This window comes from Metarhizium brunneum, chromosome 5 (assembly GCF_013426205.1).
Source record: "Metarhizium brunneum chromosome 5, complete sequence".
NCBI classification, from domain to species: Eukaryota; Fungi; Ascomycota; class Sordariomycetes; order Hypocreales; family Clavicipitaceae; genus Metarhizium; species Metarhizium brunneum.
Genome location: NC_089426.1, coordinates 1,915,490 through 1,928,111, shown reverse-complemented (window position 1 = coordinate 1,928,111; position 12,622 = coordinate 1,915,490). Strand labels below are relative to the sequence as shown.

At 49.0% G+C, this 12,622-nt stretch overlaps 2 protein-coding genes across 2 annotated transcripts; both read right to left on the bottom strand.

Moving 5' to 3' along the window:
- Positions 1-901: 901 nt before the first annotated feature.
- M2A_2 (KP4 killer toxin) lies at positions 902-1,741 on the bottom strand (the record flags this gene model as incomplete). The annotated part of the gene is made up of 1 exon (XM_014686953.1): positions 902-1,741. The coding sequence occupies one exon, from the start codon at positions 1,739-1,741 to the stop codon at positions 902-904; it is 840 nt and encodes a 279-aa protein (XP_014542439.1).
- A 1,532-nt stretch (positions 1,742-3,273) lies between these two features.
- Positions 3,274-12,447, bottom strand: TEL1 (Serine/threonine-protein kinase TEL1; the record flags this gene model as incomplete). Its single annotated transcript, XM_014686954.2, has 8 exons — positions 3,274-3,293; positions 3,352-5,792; positions 5,844-10,311; positions 10,377-10,714; positions 10,762-12,153; positions 12,208-12,250; positions 12,304-12,351; positions 12,408-12,447. The coding sequence occupies 8 exons, from the start codon at positions 12,445-12,447 to the stop codon at positions 3,274-3,276; spliced, it is 8,790 nt and encodes a 2,929-aa protein (XP_014542440.2).
- Between the last annotated feature and the right edge of the window lie 175 nt (positions 12,448-12,622).

Genomic DNA, 12,622 nt, shown 5'->3' with positions numbered 1-12,622 from the left:
TGGGCGATGTTGTGTATCGGGGTTCGCTAGCGGAAGAGGCGCTGGATGTTGGTGTTTCGTGGTACGAGTGAACCGAAAGTTGCTTCGACAGCACCGGGAGACGCACGTTTGACCCTTTTTGAGGTCGCTACGAGGACGAAAAATCGAATCGCCATACACAAGCACGTGCGCAAGGGCAAAATTAAGGCAGTGGACTTGATGAGGCGGGGGAAGCTGCGTGAGCTGGATGATATGTCATCTTGGGAAGAGCCGAATTTCTGGCTTGCATGCAGCTCCATCAGCGATATCTGGAAGGAGTATCATAGGTTGATCTGATTGGGCGATGGGGTGTGGCAGGGTGGGTGCCGACGTGACATGGGGCCGGGGATTGGCCAGCTGCTCGAGCTGGTGACGAGACGACACCCAGGCGATGTCCGGTCTGGCTGGACGTGGACGTGGACGGAGTTAAGGCACGGCGGCCACTGAAGAGTAGTGAGTTGTCGCTGGGGCAGTTCTTGACGGAGTAATCGACGTGCGCTGAGTAACGTCGATGGGCAAACTGGCCAGCAATTCGACTCTCATCTCCAGTCTGGTTCCATTTCCACAGATGACCTCTTCCTCTCCGTTTCGACCACAAACCGTCAGAATCATCACGAGCACATATACCGACCGCATTTAAATTCTGACAAGAGAAAACCACAAATCTATTAGAAGACGCAAACATTGCCACGCCAACTCTAGTCTTCACAAAGCACCTACACGAATGCTCAATAGACATGGGACATGGCTCACACGATAGAGTCAGTCCATGGATACCAATCGAAAATATTTCAAATTTAAAAACTACCTATTCATCCGGCACACCCAGCATGGACCCTTTCACTCTCCAATTGCATCAATATGCAATGTTCAAACTACGCAGCTAAGCAACAAAGTTGACAGTCAGCTGTCCATTGCCAACATTGTTACCAGGATCTGTAGGGATGCTGCCACAGTTTTTGCACCCGTGGTCCCTCAGTTGATCCAAAAAGGTAACACTCTGCTGCTTGTTGAACGACCGGCCTCCAATGTTCTGATAAAACGCGCACAGCCGGCCCGTGACATGTGCCACACAGGCAATATGCTGCCCGTTGGTCCAGCTCCCGTCAGGACCGGCGGCAACAGCATCACGAACCTGCTCGAGCGTGCCAGCGGGACTGTGGCCGATGCCGCCGACACCGCAGGTTGAGCTACCACGGCAGTTGATTCCAAGGGCGCGCGCAAGGATCGCAGTCGAATCGTCGGCCTTGGTGACAGGCTCGGGTTCTCGTGTCTCCTCACGAGCCTCTTCCCGTTTGGCAATTTTGTTGGCCATGTCCAGGCCACGACGAGCGGCGTTTGTCACCATGTTAGCGGTAAGTTGTCCGTTCTTGACGTTGTTTCCCGGATCGGTAGGCACGCTGCCGCAAGCAGCACATCCGTGGTCAATGAGCTGCTGGACAAAGCTGGCCGTCTGGGCAACTGTCCACCTTCGCCCGTTGGTATTTTGGTAGAAGATGCAGAGTGAAGGATTTCCGATGGTGACCGAGGACTTGACGCAGGTGATGTGTTGACCGTCAGAGAACTGCTGGCTCTGGTCCATACCCCGGAGTTGGCCTAGGGCTTCGCCGAGGATGCCTTTGTTACTCGTGCAGAGACCGCTGCCCCGGCAGTTGATTCCAAGGGCAGACGAAGTTCCCACTAGAGCTGCAGCGAAGGCTAGAATTGCGTTGGTAGTGACCATTTTGGCTGTGTGAAGGGCGAGTCTGTATAGGCAAGGTTTGGGGGTGAAGACGGAAGTGAAAGAGTATGTGGTTGAATGTTCCGATGCTTATCAACCTGAAGAGAATCAAGGCTCTTTATATAATTTGTCGTCTGCCTCTGAACGACCACTAACCTCGCCGTTGAACGCCCTTGCTCTCACGTCTTCTTCACACTGGTCATCCTCACGGCTCTTTGCTTCGCCATAAAGCTGTCACTAGCTTTCGGCCCGGTCAGCAGTGGACTCGGCAATCGGCACTACCCTCACCCAATCTTGCTCCAAGGAAAATTCGGACTCGCCTCCAGCGGTATTCACGGATCACGCCGGCTGCCTCGCAATGCCCATTACCGAATCACGCAGCTCGACATCCATCACATCCGCTCCCAACCAGGCACGTTGCACTAAGCTTATAGGAGGCGTAAGATTGACCACTAGGTAGTTTGACTGGAAGGATTCGCTGACAGGAGAGCACACGAGAGCGTCTTTGGAGGAAATGGAGCAGGTGTGTAGTGGATGGACATTAATTTTCCGGCCCCTATGTGTGAGGAGTTAAGAGTCGGGACCTCTGACAAGCGGGGCGGTTGATTTTGTGTTACTGTGTCGTATTTTGGCAGGTTGTGTCTTGGGCATGAAATCGTAACTGACCTGTCTCAGATGTTTGTGATACCAGACTAGTAATACGTATGTCCCACTAATGACTGATAGATGCTCCGGGATGACACCCCAGGTAACCAGGTCAATATCTCACCGAGAGATTGACACGCTCTGTTGGAGCCATTAAGCACCAGACCCCGTATCCCACGATACATGTAGCTACTACATTTAGTTTCCAAGACCACCGTACTGCGGTTTTCTCTGTCTAATTACCGCCCGATTTTGCATATACCGCTCTTGCCATGCATGTCGCTTGTTCCGCTCGTGCACATCGATGCCCTTCCAACGCCAACTACCGAAACCAGCCCACAGCCTCGGCAGCTCCGGCCATTAATAACATGGCTTCACTGACGGGTATCCCCGCCTAGTTGGTGTGGAGATCTCCGCGAACTACTTGCCGGGGTATTGTCTGGTCAAGTATTTCCACTAATCACATTGTTGGAAGTCTGGACCCTGTGTGATGCTGCTAGTGCCGGGCTCATACGTTCCGACTTGGTCATCACATTTCGTACATCTAATTGGATTGCCAAAGCAGGGACGAGGAAGAGACATGCTTTCAGAGCGGGTTGAATGCTGATTCACGGATGGATTGATGATGTCTCGCGAGCAAATGAGTCTAGCGTTGCTGGCTCGGTTGAGAAGCAGAATGCGCAATAGCTTACTGGCTCTAATGAGCAAGAAGTGTGATGGCAATAAAGAAAACGCAGGTAGTAGAGAAAAAGGAGTGGATTTTTTAAACAAGAGCGCTTGAGTTTGTACATGTTCAGATCTATAATGAATTCAACACCAAAATGGGTATCTCCTAACACGCTCGCTCTCGCTCGTCTATGACAAAAAGACAGTAAATCTTGACCATACATTTACGCATACGCAGCCCATCCTAACAAGCCTCATGTCAGTCAATGTTCCCAAATTTCTCTCTCATCGGGATTTCTTACCAGAGTACAATACAGCCAAGTTACGTTCGTCTGTAGCCATGTTGATCAAGTCATTGACTGTTGCCGTTACACTGAGAGTCTTTGACAACTTCTTCCTCACAACCTCGAGTGCTCGATCTGCTTCAGAAGGCTCGTTCGTCCGGCCATTTTGCTTTTTCGCCTTCTTTGCCTCTGCTGTGTCACTAGGTTCCGGCTCCTCTCCGCCACCCTCTTCGTCTCTGGCTTTCTGGAGCTTGGCTAGTCGGAGCGGTGATATTGACCAGGTGTACAGAGGGTCGTATCGCAGGACATCCAGAATCGTCATGATTGAGTACTGCTCCTCTCGCAATGCATCAAGTGTGAATTCGCAGCAACGCCTGAAAACACCTTCGGTTTTGGTGATTCCCATACCGTCTACAATGTCTCTAGTCAGCCGGAAAGGGACCAGCTCTGGCACTGGGAGAATACGACCAGCCTCAAAGGCCACACCAAGATCAATGTGCACTGCCTCACCAGTCCGGGAATCTAGAAGAATGTTGTGGCCATGACGGTCACCCAGTCCAAGGACGTGGCCCAGCATAGAAATCGCTGCAGTACTCCGTGTATACGCCAATCTTCGGACGAACCATTCATCCGGATCGACAAAGTACTCCATGAAGAAATATCTCATTACGGGATGAAATCTGTCGGTTACTTTGCGATACGTGCTTAGGCGCGTTTCAGTTGTTCTGTTCTGCACATTGAAAATCTCTTTACGGCACTGCGAACCCTTGAGATCCCTCGGATAGTATCTCTCATGTGCTGGCATGAGAAACTCATGCAACGGAATCGTGTTTGGAACGAACTCGATAAGACCAGATGATGCCGTAAGTGGCAAAACTTTGTAGGTCCTGATGCCAAGGTTTCTTTGTTGCGTGCTTCGGTGCAGCTTCAAAAGAGACGATACGGCGGCAAACACTTGCTCCATGATTGCGTCCTGTCGCAGATCGTCATGGCCGCCTTTGACCAGCTGTTTATACCTGATCCCATTGGTGCCGACAGCAGTAATGATCTTTGGTGCGCTGACCCCCGACGCAATTGTCATTGTGGGCTCCAGCTTAGATATGAAGGGAACATTGGAGTAGTCCTTGGTGACTGAGACCTCAATGTGCAATGTTGGGGGAGGAATACGATATCGTGCAAGGTAACTGACCAGGTACTGCCCTGCTGCAGAATCCTTAAGCGGAATCTTGGCTCCAGACTTGTACTTGTTAGGGTTTCTTTCCATTGCAAGGCCGTGGTAGTACTTGCTCGTCTTATCAATTGACAACCAAATATTTGCGACTGACTTGTTTGCAGAGAGTTTTTGCGCAACTTTCTCTGTTGCTCTAACTCTCTGCACAGCCACGTCATCTTTCTGCTGAGCTCGAGCTTTCGTTCCTGACCAAATCTGATACATCCCGTGGTAGGGATGGTCAATACAGATGGTGTAAATGAGCTCAAAGAGCAGTTTTTGGAATGTGCCCTCCTGACTTTGAAGCCGAGAGGTCAGCTGATTCATCAATGGTGCAAACTTTCTCGTGGGGACAAGGGACAAATGCTTCATGACGGCCTTATTTGTTGATTCCTCAGCAGACCTCTCTAGCCACAATGCCGTAAAACGCAGCGCATCATTGTCGTAGTCATCCGATGAGATAAGAGAGAGCAGATAATTTTCCAAGCTAAGCTGAACAAACTCACTTCGTGTTTGCTCTACTCGCTTCAGCTCCTTCTCATCAAGCTCTAGCCACTGCTTCTCTTTGGAGAGGACGTGTGCATACTTGGCTTTTAGTTGACTTTCTTTGGTCGAGTCAATGAGAGCCTTGAGATCCTTGACTTCATCATTCTTGGCTGCGCGCAAATTTTGTAATCTTGCCAAGTCCTCGAGCCCGTCTGGGTCCTGCAGTTGTTCATCGCAGAAGGTAGCAAATTGATGATAGACCGACCCTGCCTCACTGCTGCCTTCTCGTTTCAACTCCTTCAGCGCTGGACCAAGGTAAGTTTTTTGAATGTCGTGAGGGTTTTCCAGGCGAGCCAGGGACACTTTGTGTCCAATCTTGGAAAGGAGGTCGGACCTATTGACCCGAATGCTCTGTTTTGGTAGCGATGACTCCTTATCAATTGCTTGTAGCATACGAATTGAGGTTCCCATTTCACCGTGATCCCATAGCGAATTGGCGACCTCAATTTTGATGGCGGCATCAACGTGCAAATTCAAATTTTCGCACAATGGAATCATATCAGAGAGTGCAGTTGCAATATTCAGGGACTCCTGAGTTGCTTGGTGGTATCGATAGATTCCAGATGACAAAATCATTGATTCCACTTGCATTTGCCGCAGTACATCTGCTGACATCTTGGCATGTTTTAACAAGCTGATATGCTGGCAAACCATACTGACTGATGTCTCTCTGCAAGATAGAACTTGACCAACATCGCCATACCTGTGGCAATTAGCATCATATGTGTGTCGGTGTGCTCTCTTAATCACTCACATTCCACTTCGCATCCATTCGGAGCGGTTCTTGAACTTTGTTATCATGCTGGGAACCTCGGACGGGTCTGCGATATTTAGCACGTCATCTAGTTCCGTGAGAGCTGCTAATGCGGCCAGACGGCCCCTAAGAGCCGTTGCATTGAGGTTGCAATTCGCGATGTTTTTCATAATACCACCGAAGCCTTCATAAATAGCGGTTTGAACATCTGACAAGACCGTGGAATTGTGAATGCTTTGGTACGCTTGATATAGAATTACAGCGTGGTGTTCACTATTTCCCGGCGTAGGTAAGTTCCACATCTGCAATCGCCTTGCTGTGGTGAAAGTATTGTCAACAGATGGATTGCTCACCCCAAGGCTTTCCTGTGTTTGAAGTATCGAGTGAGCTAAGCCAGAGAGCCCCAACGTTCCCAGTGCTTTAACGAGAGCTTGACCATCTGTTTCTGCCTCTCGACGCCGCAGGCGAATATGGCTATCGTATTGCGCACCTCGAAAGGCAAGGCTCTTTGACCCTTCATTTTCATATTCCACTCGAGCAACAACCTTTGACAAGCTTGCATCTTCCGGTAGACCGTAGTACGTATCGGGATCATCGATATTTTCAAATATGTTCAGCAGCACGTCGTTAATGTCGTGTTCTCGGTGCGCCGAAGATCTCCGAGATGGTCGTGAAACCTCGGAGGAGGCCAATTCCGCAAAGAGCAGAGCCGTCTTGTGCATGCCACATCGAGACGCAGAAGCGGTTGCCGCTGCATAATCAATATCGAGCCAGTGCATTCGATCTGCAATAGACGACTCCTTGGGATACTCCTGAGTGCGGAGATAAAGGATGGTGTTAATCAGCAACTTCAGGTTCTGTGTTGCCGTTGGCCTATCGTCTCGTAGCCACTCCTTCATTGCCGATGACAATTGCCGTTTGGCCGCCTGCTGTTGTTCAATTTGGAAGCACAAAACTAGATGCACAATAAAAGGGAACGCTTTTTCGGTAAACCCAGGTACTTCGGTTAAGACTGGTGTCAAAACCGATAGCAATATTGAATCCGAAACAATCGAAACCAAATGAGTGCTGATCCTTCGCAACCAGCTTGGAGATGAAATACTGTCTTCCCAGATGGATTGCCCGCCGTCTAATTTCGAGTCCTGTGTAGCCTTCATATCTGGAGAACAGAAGCTACCCCATTGTGAGGCTGTGAAAAGGCTCTCAGATAAGCTTCTTTGGCATGCGACAACCAAAGGTTCATCCTCATCTTCTATCGCTTGCGAGACTGCCTTCCGTAGTGCTGCCTCTGCTAACCCAGCCATCATTGAATTTTGGTCTGCTGTAAGATCTTGCAGGAGATATAGTAGCCCCATCTCTGATCCGTTGGGGCTTGGAGCAACGTGACCGTAAAAGCTTACGCCGGATTCTTTAAGCACATCTTCTGGGATATCTCCGGATGCAGCAAACGAGCGGCCAACGACACGTCCTGCCCAAGACAGGTAATTTTTGCTAAGATCTTGCGCTTCACAGCTTTTCCACACACTTGACGCCTGCTCAATTGCAGCAGCATCAGTTTCGACAATATCTTCTCGAATTGTGGCTGGTATCGTGAAGTCTCCGCAAAGCAGCTTTAACGCAAGCTCGCGCGATGATTCATTTAGCAAGCGACTTCCAGTGGCACCATCTCTCAGAATATCAAGAAGTAGTTTACTCTCTGATGTACCTTTCTCGGCGTTGCCGGACGATCTGATGCGGGCTGCGGAGTAAGTTATCGATTTGAATAAATTACATTGTTCGTCATCTTGAAAGGAAGGTGAAACGTAGTCAGACAAGTATTTACTGAACCAATCGTGGAACTTTTGCGTCTTATTCATTGTGGCTTTGAACTGGCTCTCTTGGGTTGTGCTGGACTGGCTTGACTCGAGAAAAACTCGTAGAGAAGCAAGAGTAGATAAAGCATATCCCGCGAGGAAGGACGGTTTCTGGGTCAGATATTCTCGCCCCCCAGTCAAAAGATATTGGGTCAAACCCAGGGCGTCGTCGGCGCATTCTGCATCGACTATGAAACCGCGAACTGAGTTGAGTAACATTTCGAGGCAATATGATTCCAGCGCCACTGGGCCTGCCAGACAAATGACCAGCCTGACTTTTCGAAGAACAGAGCAAGCGTGGAGGGGGCCCAAGGCTGGGTGGACAGTGTTGAATAAGCTTCTTGTCACTGACAGAACCAACGAAGGCGTCCACAGGTCTTGAAATTGAAACTCCGTGCCTTGGCAAAGCCTGAAAATATCGTGAATAATATATTTGGCTCGAAACATGGGCTGCTGATTCGGTGGAAGCTTACTGGACGAGCAAGCCAGCTTCTTGATCGCTTCCAGATTGTCTGCCGCATAGCAGATATCTTCGTGTTTTCGAAAAATCTTTTCCAGATTATCCTCTTGGTCAATTAGATCGAAAAATGTTGCAATAGTATCAACAAGATTGATGTATATTGCTTCCATGTAGCCTTTACCTCCCATCTTTTTTCGAATGTAGTCTTCGCCCTTCTCATTACGGGTCTCGCTGAAGGCATCTCCATAGGCCATGCTATACGACAAGGCGGTGGAAAAGTTTCGCTTGATCAAATCTCCTTCAGTCATTCCGAGTAAATTAGCCAAGGCAGCACTTGTTGACTCCTGAGTTCGCATCACCGCCAACGCAATAGCCTCTGCCTGGGCAGATCGCAAGAGATCTTCCAAATCTTTAAACCCGAATATAGCAAAGGGAATGTCGTTAATGGAATCATGTTCCATCCAGGTGTAGAGCAACTGACGCGAGAATAGTCGGAAAAGGTCTTTCGGTGATTTCAACTCGAGCGTACTTGATATATCGGCAAGACACCACTTTGCATAATCAATAGACTGCGAAATCTTCCCTGGAGTCTCGAATATGTGATATATGCATCGCCGCAGTAAAGTCGGCCATCTGCAGGCCAACTTGGATAAAGCAAGAAGCCTGAAGGCAATACCGGACGTGTCTGCAGGATTGGTTGGCAAGCTTGCGAGAACATCGACGAATATTTCATCATGAAGCATCAATATAAACAAATCAAATATTCCAGCAATCCTGTCAGCCACGAAGCACTTCACTTGCATCGAACCAGTGCTAAGAATGTTGAGTAATGATGTACGACATGAAGCCAGACCTAAGTTGGTGCCATACGCCGGATTTGCGCTGAGCAATGAGAAAAGCAAACGCGCCATTGACATTTGAGCCTTGGCAGAAAAGAAATTAGAAGGTAGGCACACCTTGATAAAATAGTTGTATAAATCACCGACGCCTTCCGCAAGATCTTGATTATCATTCAACCAGATATTATGCAGTCCATCAAGGACATCTATGCACGTCGTAAGTGCCACCTCGCAGCATTGGTAGTCAGACGTAGAGATAATTGATCCTAGTCTTTGAATAATATTGTATGCACTTTCTGAGCCCACAACTAAATCAGAGTTGGAAATTTCCAACAGTAGAGCCTGACAACACAATAGGTCATCGTCAGACATCAGCAGCAAATCGTCAATCCACGCTTCGGGAAGCAGACCAATCTGACTAGAGTCATCATGGATGGCACGAAGCAGCCCTAGTCGCATTCTTGTCTCCACGTGGAATACTCGTGGGCTTGTAGACAACTGAACATTTTGCCTCGGTACAGGCATAGGGTTCGAAGCAGACGTGGCCCTGCTGCTCTGCGAGTCAAATTCGTCGTCGAGGTCCATCAGACCCAAGCTTGTACCGACAGCTGTGCTGGACTGCCTCTGATCAAGTACTCTTGAAATAGTTGTTAAAATATGGAGAAAGGAGGAGTGGTGTGAATGCGATCTGTTCAAATCAGCAGTTGTCATACCGGGCATACAGGGCCGTAACACTCGCAAGGTAGCATCCACAAAGGCCTCCGGTTCGACAGAGTCTAATGCGACTACCAGGCTTCGCTCCGCTAGATCGACAAGGTTGGATTCCATTGAGGTTGATTGGGGCGTGTTCAAGTCAGCAAACTGGGGGAGCAGAAGCGACCCAACGATGCAGGCAGATAATAAGCTCTGGAATCGATCTAAAGAAATCTGAGTCCCCCCATCGCTGGGCTTCTTCAACCATGTACTGCACAGTTCGACCAGATCATCGAATTTCGGAGAGAAGAGCTCAAATGCAAGCTTCTTAGACGGGTAGAAACTGTGCGAATCTGCTGCAGGTTGAAGCTGTCGGCCGGAGTCCGAACGGTAGATGCATGGCTGGATGTCGTAGCTTGGTTCTCCACGCTTCAATAACAGTAAATAATCATTAAATCCCGCCATTTCGTGTTGCGTTCTCCACGTAGCCCCCAGAGACGTCCCTAAACTAGCGGCTATTTCATTCCAGCGCAATGGTTGGACGCCGCAACATACTCGAAGCAGGTTAACGAGGTCCAGAGGCTGGATGAGAACCGAGACGGAGGACGCAAAGGCTGACTCGTCTGAATATATTATTAGAATGAATGTAACAACGGCGATTGATATGATTTCATGGAAGATAACTCACTTGGATTCCATTTTAGAAACACCCATCTTATTATATGATTAGATGTTGCCTGACTCGCACTGGGCAGTCGTGCATTCCGAGCATGTAAGAGGTGAAGCATTAGGGCAAGTGAGGTATCACAAACCAGGCCAGGCCCATTTACATCAGCCGTTGTGACGATACCGTCTATATCCTCTGAAATAGTATTGTATGGAAGTAAATCCTTTTCAATGATTCGGTGCAGAAGCAAACAGGCCGCCCGGCATGTTGTGGGGATGCTAACCGATCTCACAGCCAAATGCCAGAGCTGTTTCCATTGGTCTCCATCCAATTCACTCATCCGAGGCAACGATGCACAGCTGGGTTTGTTAGCTTGTGTTGACAAATTTCATTCGAATTGCCTTACCTGGCTGATGCGACCAAGGCCCATGATGCTGTAATTGGATCTTTGTTGGAGACATATGTGACTAGATCGTCTAGGATCGAGGTGAGATCTTCGCCTGCAATGCCGAAACCTTCGACCAGAAAAGGCAATAACTGAAGTGCAGTTCTTTGAGTCCCCACGTCTCTTGATCTGAGCTTCAGTCTCAGGCGGCTCAGGCATTCCCGAGTCCGTTGTCGCTTTCGTGGTTGCTCGCTGTTCCCCGCAGTATCCCTCGCCGAAATGCCGCCGCGCGTCAAGAGAATACTCTCTAGGAATGAAAGATTCTGCACAAGTGCCCAGTGGCCTTCTCCTTCGGAATTATGGTTTCGTATTCCAAACAAGCTCAAGTGCATTGTGCTACTTGGCAGGGCCGACTGGTTGAAAGTAAGATCGTGCAGCTGGAGCCGAAACGGTTCACCTCTTTTAGAGTATTCTTGCCATAGGGGATCCACAAGGTTCTCAATGTCATTTCGAATCTCCTCGTTCCATTTGCTGGATACATGCTCAATATGTGGATGAGCCAGGTAAATTGTCTTGGAAATCTCACTTCGCAAACCCTTTATGAGCTCGTCTTGGGACACCTTCTCGGCCCTCCACCAATAGCTCATCAATGGTAGAAGTTTCTTCACTAAAGAAAGTCCGTATTCAAGATCTTCAGCTTGAGTCCGTGCAAATATTGTATTGCAAATTGAGAAACACATTGCTTGCATAGATCCAAGACTAAGGTGCCTCATGTTAAGGACGCGAATGGCCAGTTCCGTAACGTTTCTTCCTCGCCGTCCTATGGGTGCATTTGATGCTTGACTCAAGTACTGGAGGCCTTCAAGAGCATCTCTGAGCGGCTCGCCCTCAGCAAGGCCTGCTCGCTTTTGGCCTTGATTCGAATTATTAGATCGCATGGTGGAGCGTGGTGTCGAGGCATCTGGAGCAGGAGAGGGGCGTGCCACAGATATCAAACTACTGTGAGCTTCACTAGGAATAATATAGGCGACTATATCAAGTAGAAAGTCAACACAAGCTTCCCAGGGCTTCGCATCTTGCCTGGCCAGGAACTCAACATGCGGCTGGCGTGAGAGCACCTCGGACAAGGCCTTGACATAATCTTGTATCAGGGGTGCAACAAAATCACCATCTGGATCCGGCAGAACTTGTGTGATGTGGTCTATAAGAGCTAACAGGGTTTTGCGTCCTAGTTTGGGGGCACCTCTAGCAGCGGTCATGCGGATGGCCGAAGCACACTTGGTCAGGCGGGCAGCGGCTACCTTGCGAGCAGACTCTTTCTTCCTTTTGTCATACAAGGCGGGCCTGTCGCGGATCACAACATTAAATAGGGCCTCGAATATTTGATGATAGCTCTTGTCACCTAGATCGGCACTTTCAATTGGTGAGATGGGTGGTACAAATCCATTACGTTGGGAGTTAACATACAGATTAACAGTCCGATTCCTGGGATTCAATAAAGAAATCAACTCTGCTATGGTTAGAAAAGGGGCGCAGTTGGACAGAAGAGCCAATCCAACTCACCATCTACAGCCTTGTCACAAGCCTTGATAGACCCCGACTTGACGTCGCCTGGACAGATGGTTAGCTATGGACCGCGCGAGCAGGAAGGAAGCTTGGGGCATTACTGGTCAGGCTCATAACCGTAGACATATGTGACGAAGACATCGTAAGCGACGATGTTGTGGCTGTTTAAAATGAGATGCCTGTCAACATTGCCGTCGCTGCCTGTGGATCTGGTTGACGAAGGCGATGGGGGCTTATGCAACCGAGATGCGATCTTTGCCAATCGTCGACATGGTACAATCAATTATCCATTGCTCTGAAGAATTGGTGTCTTTCG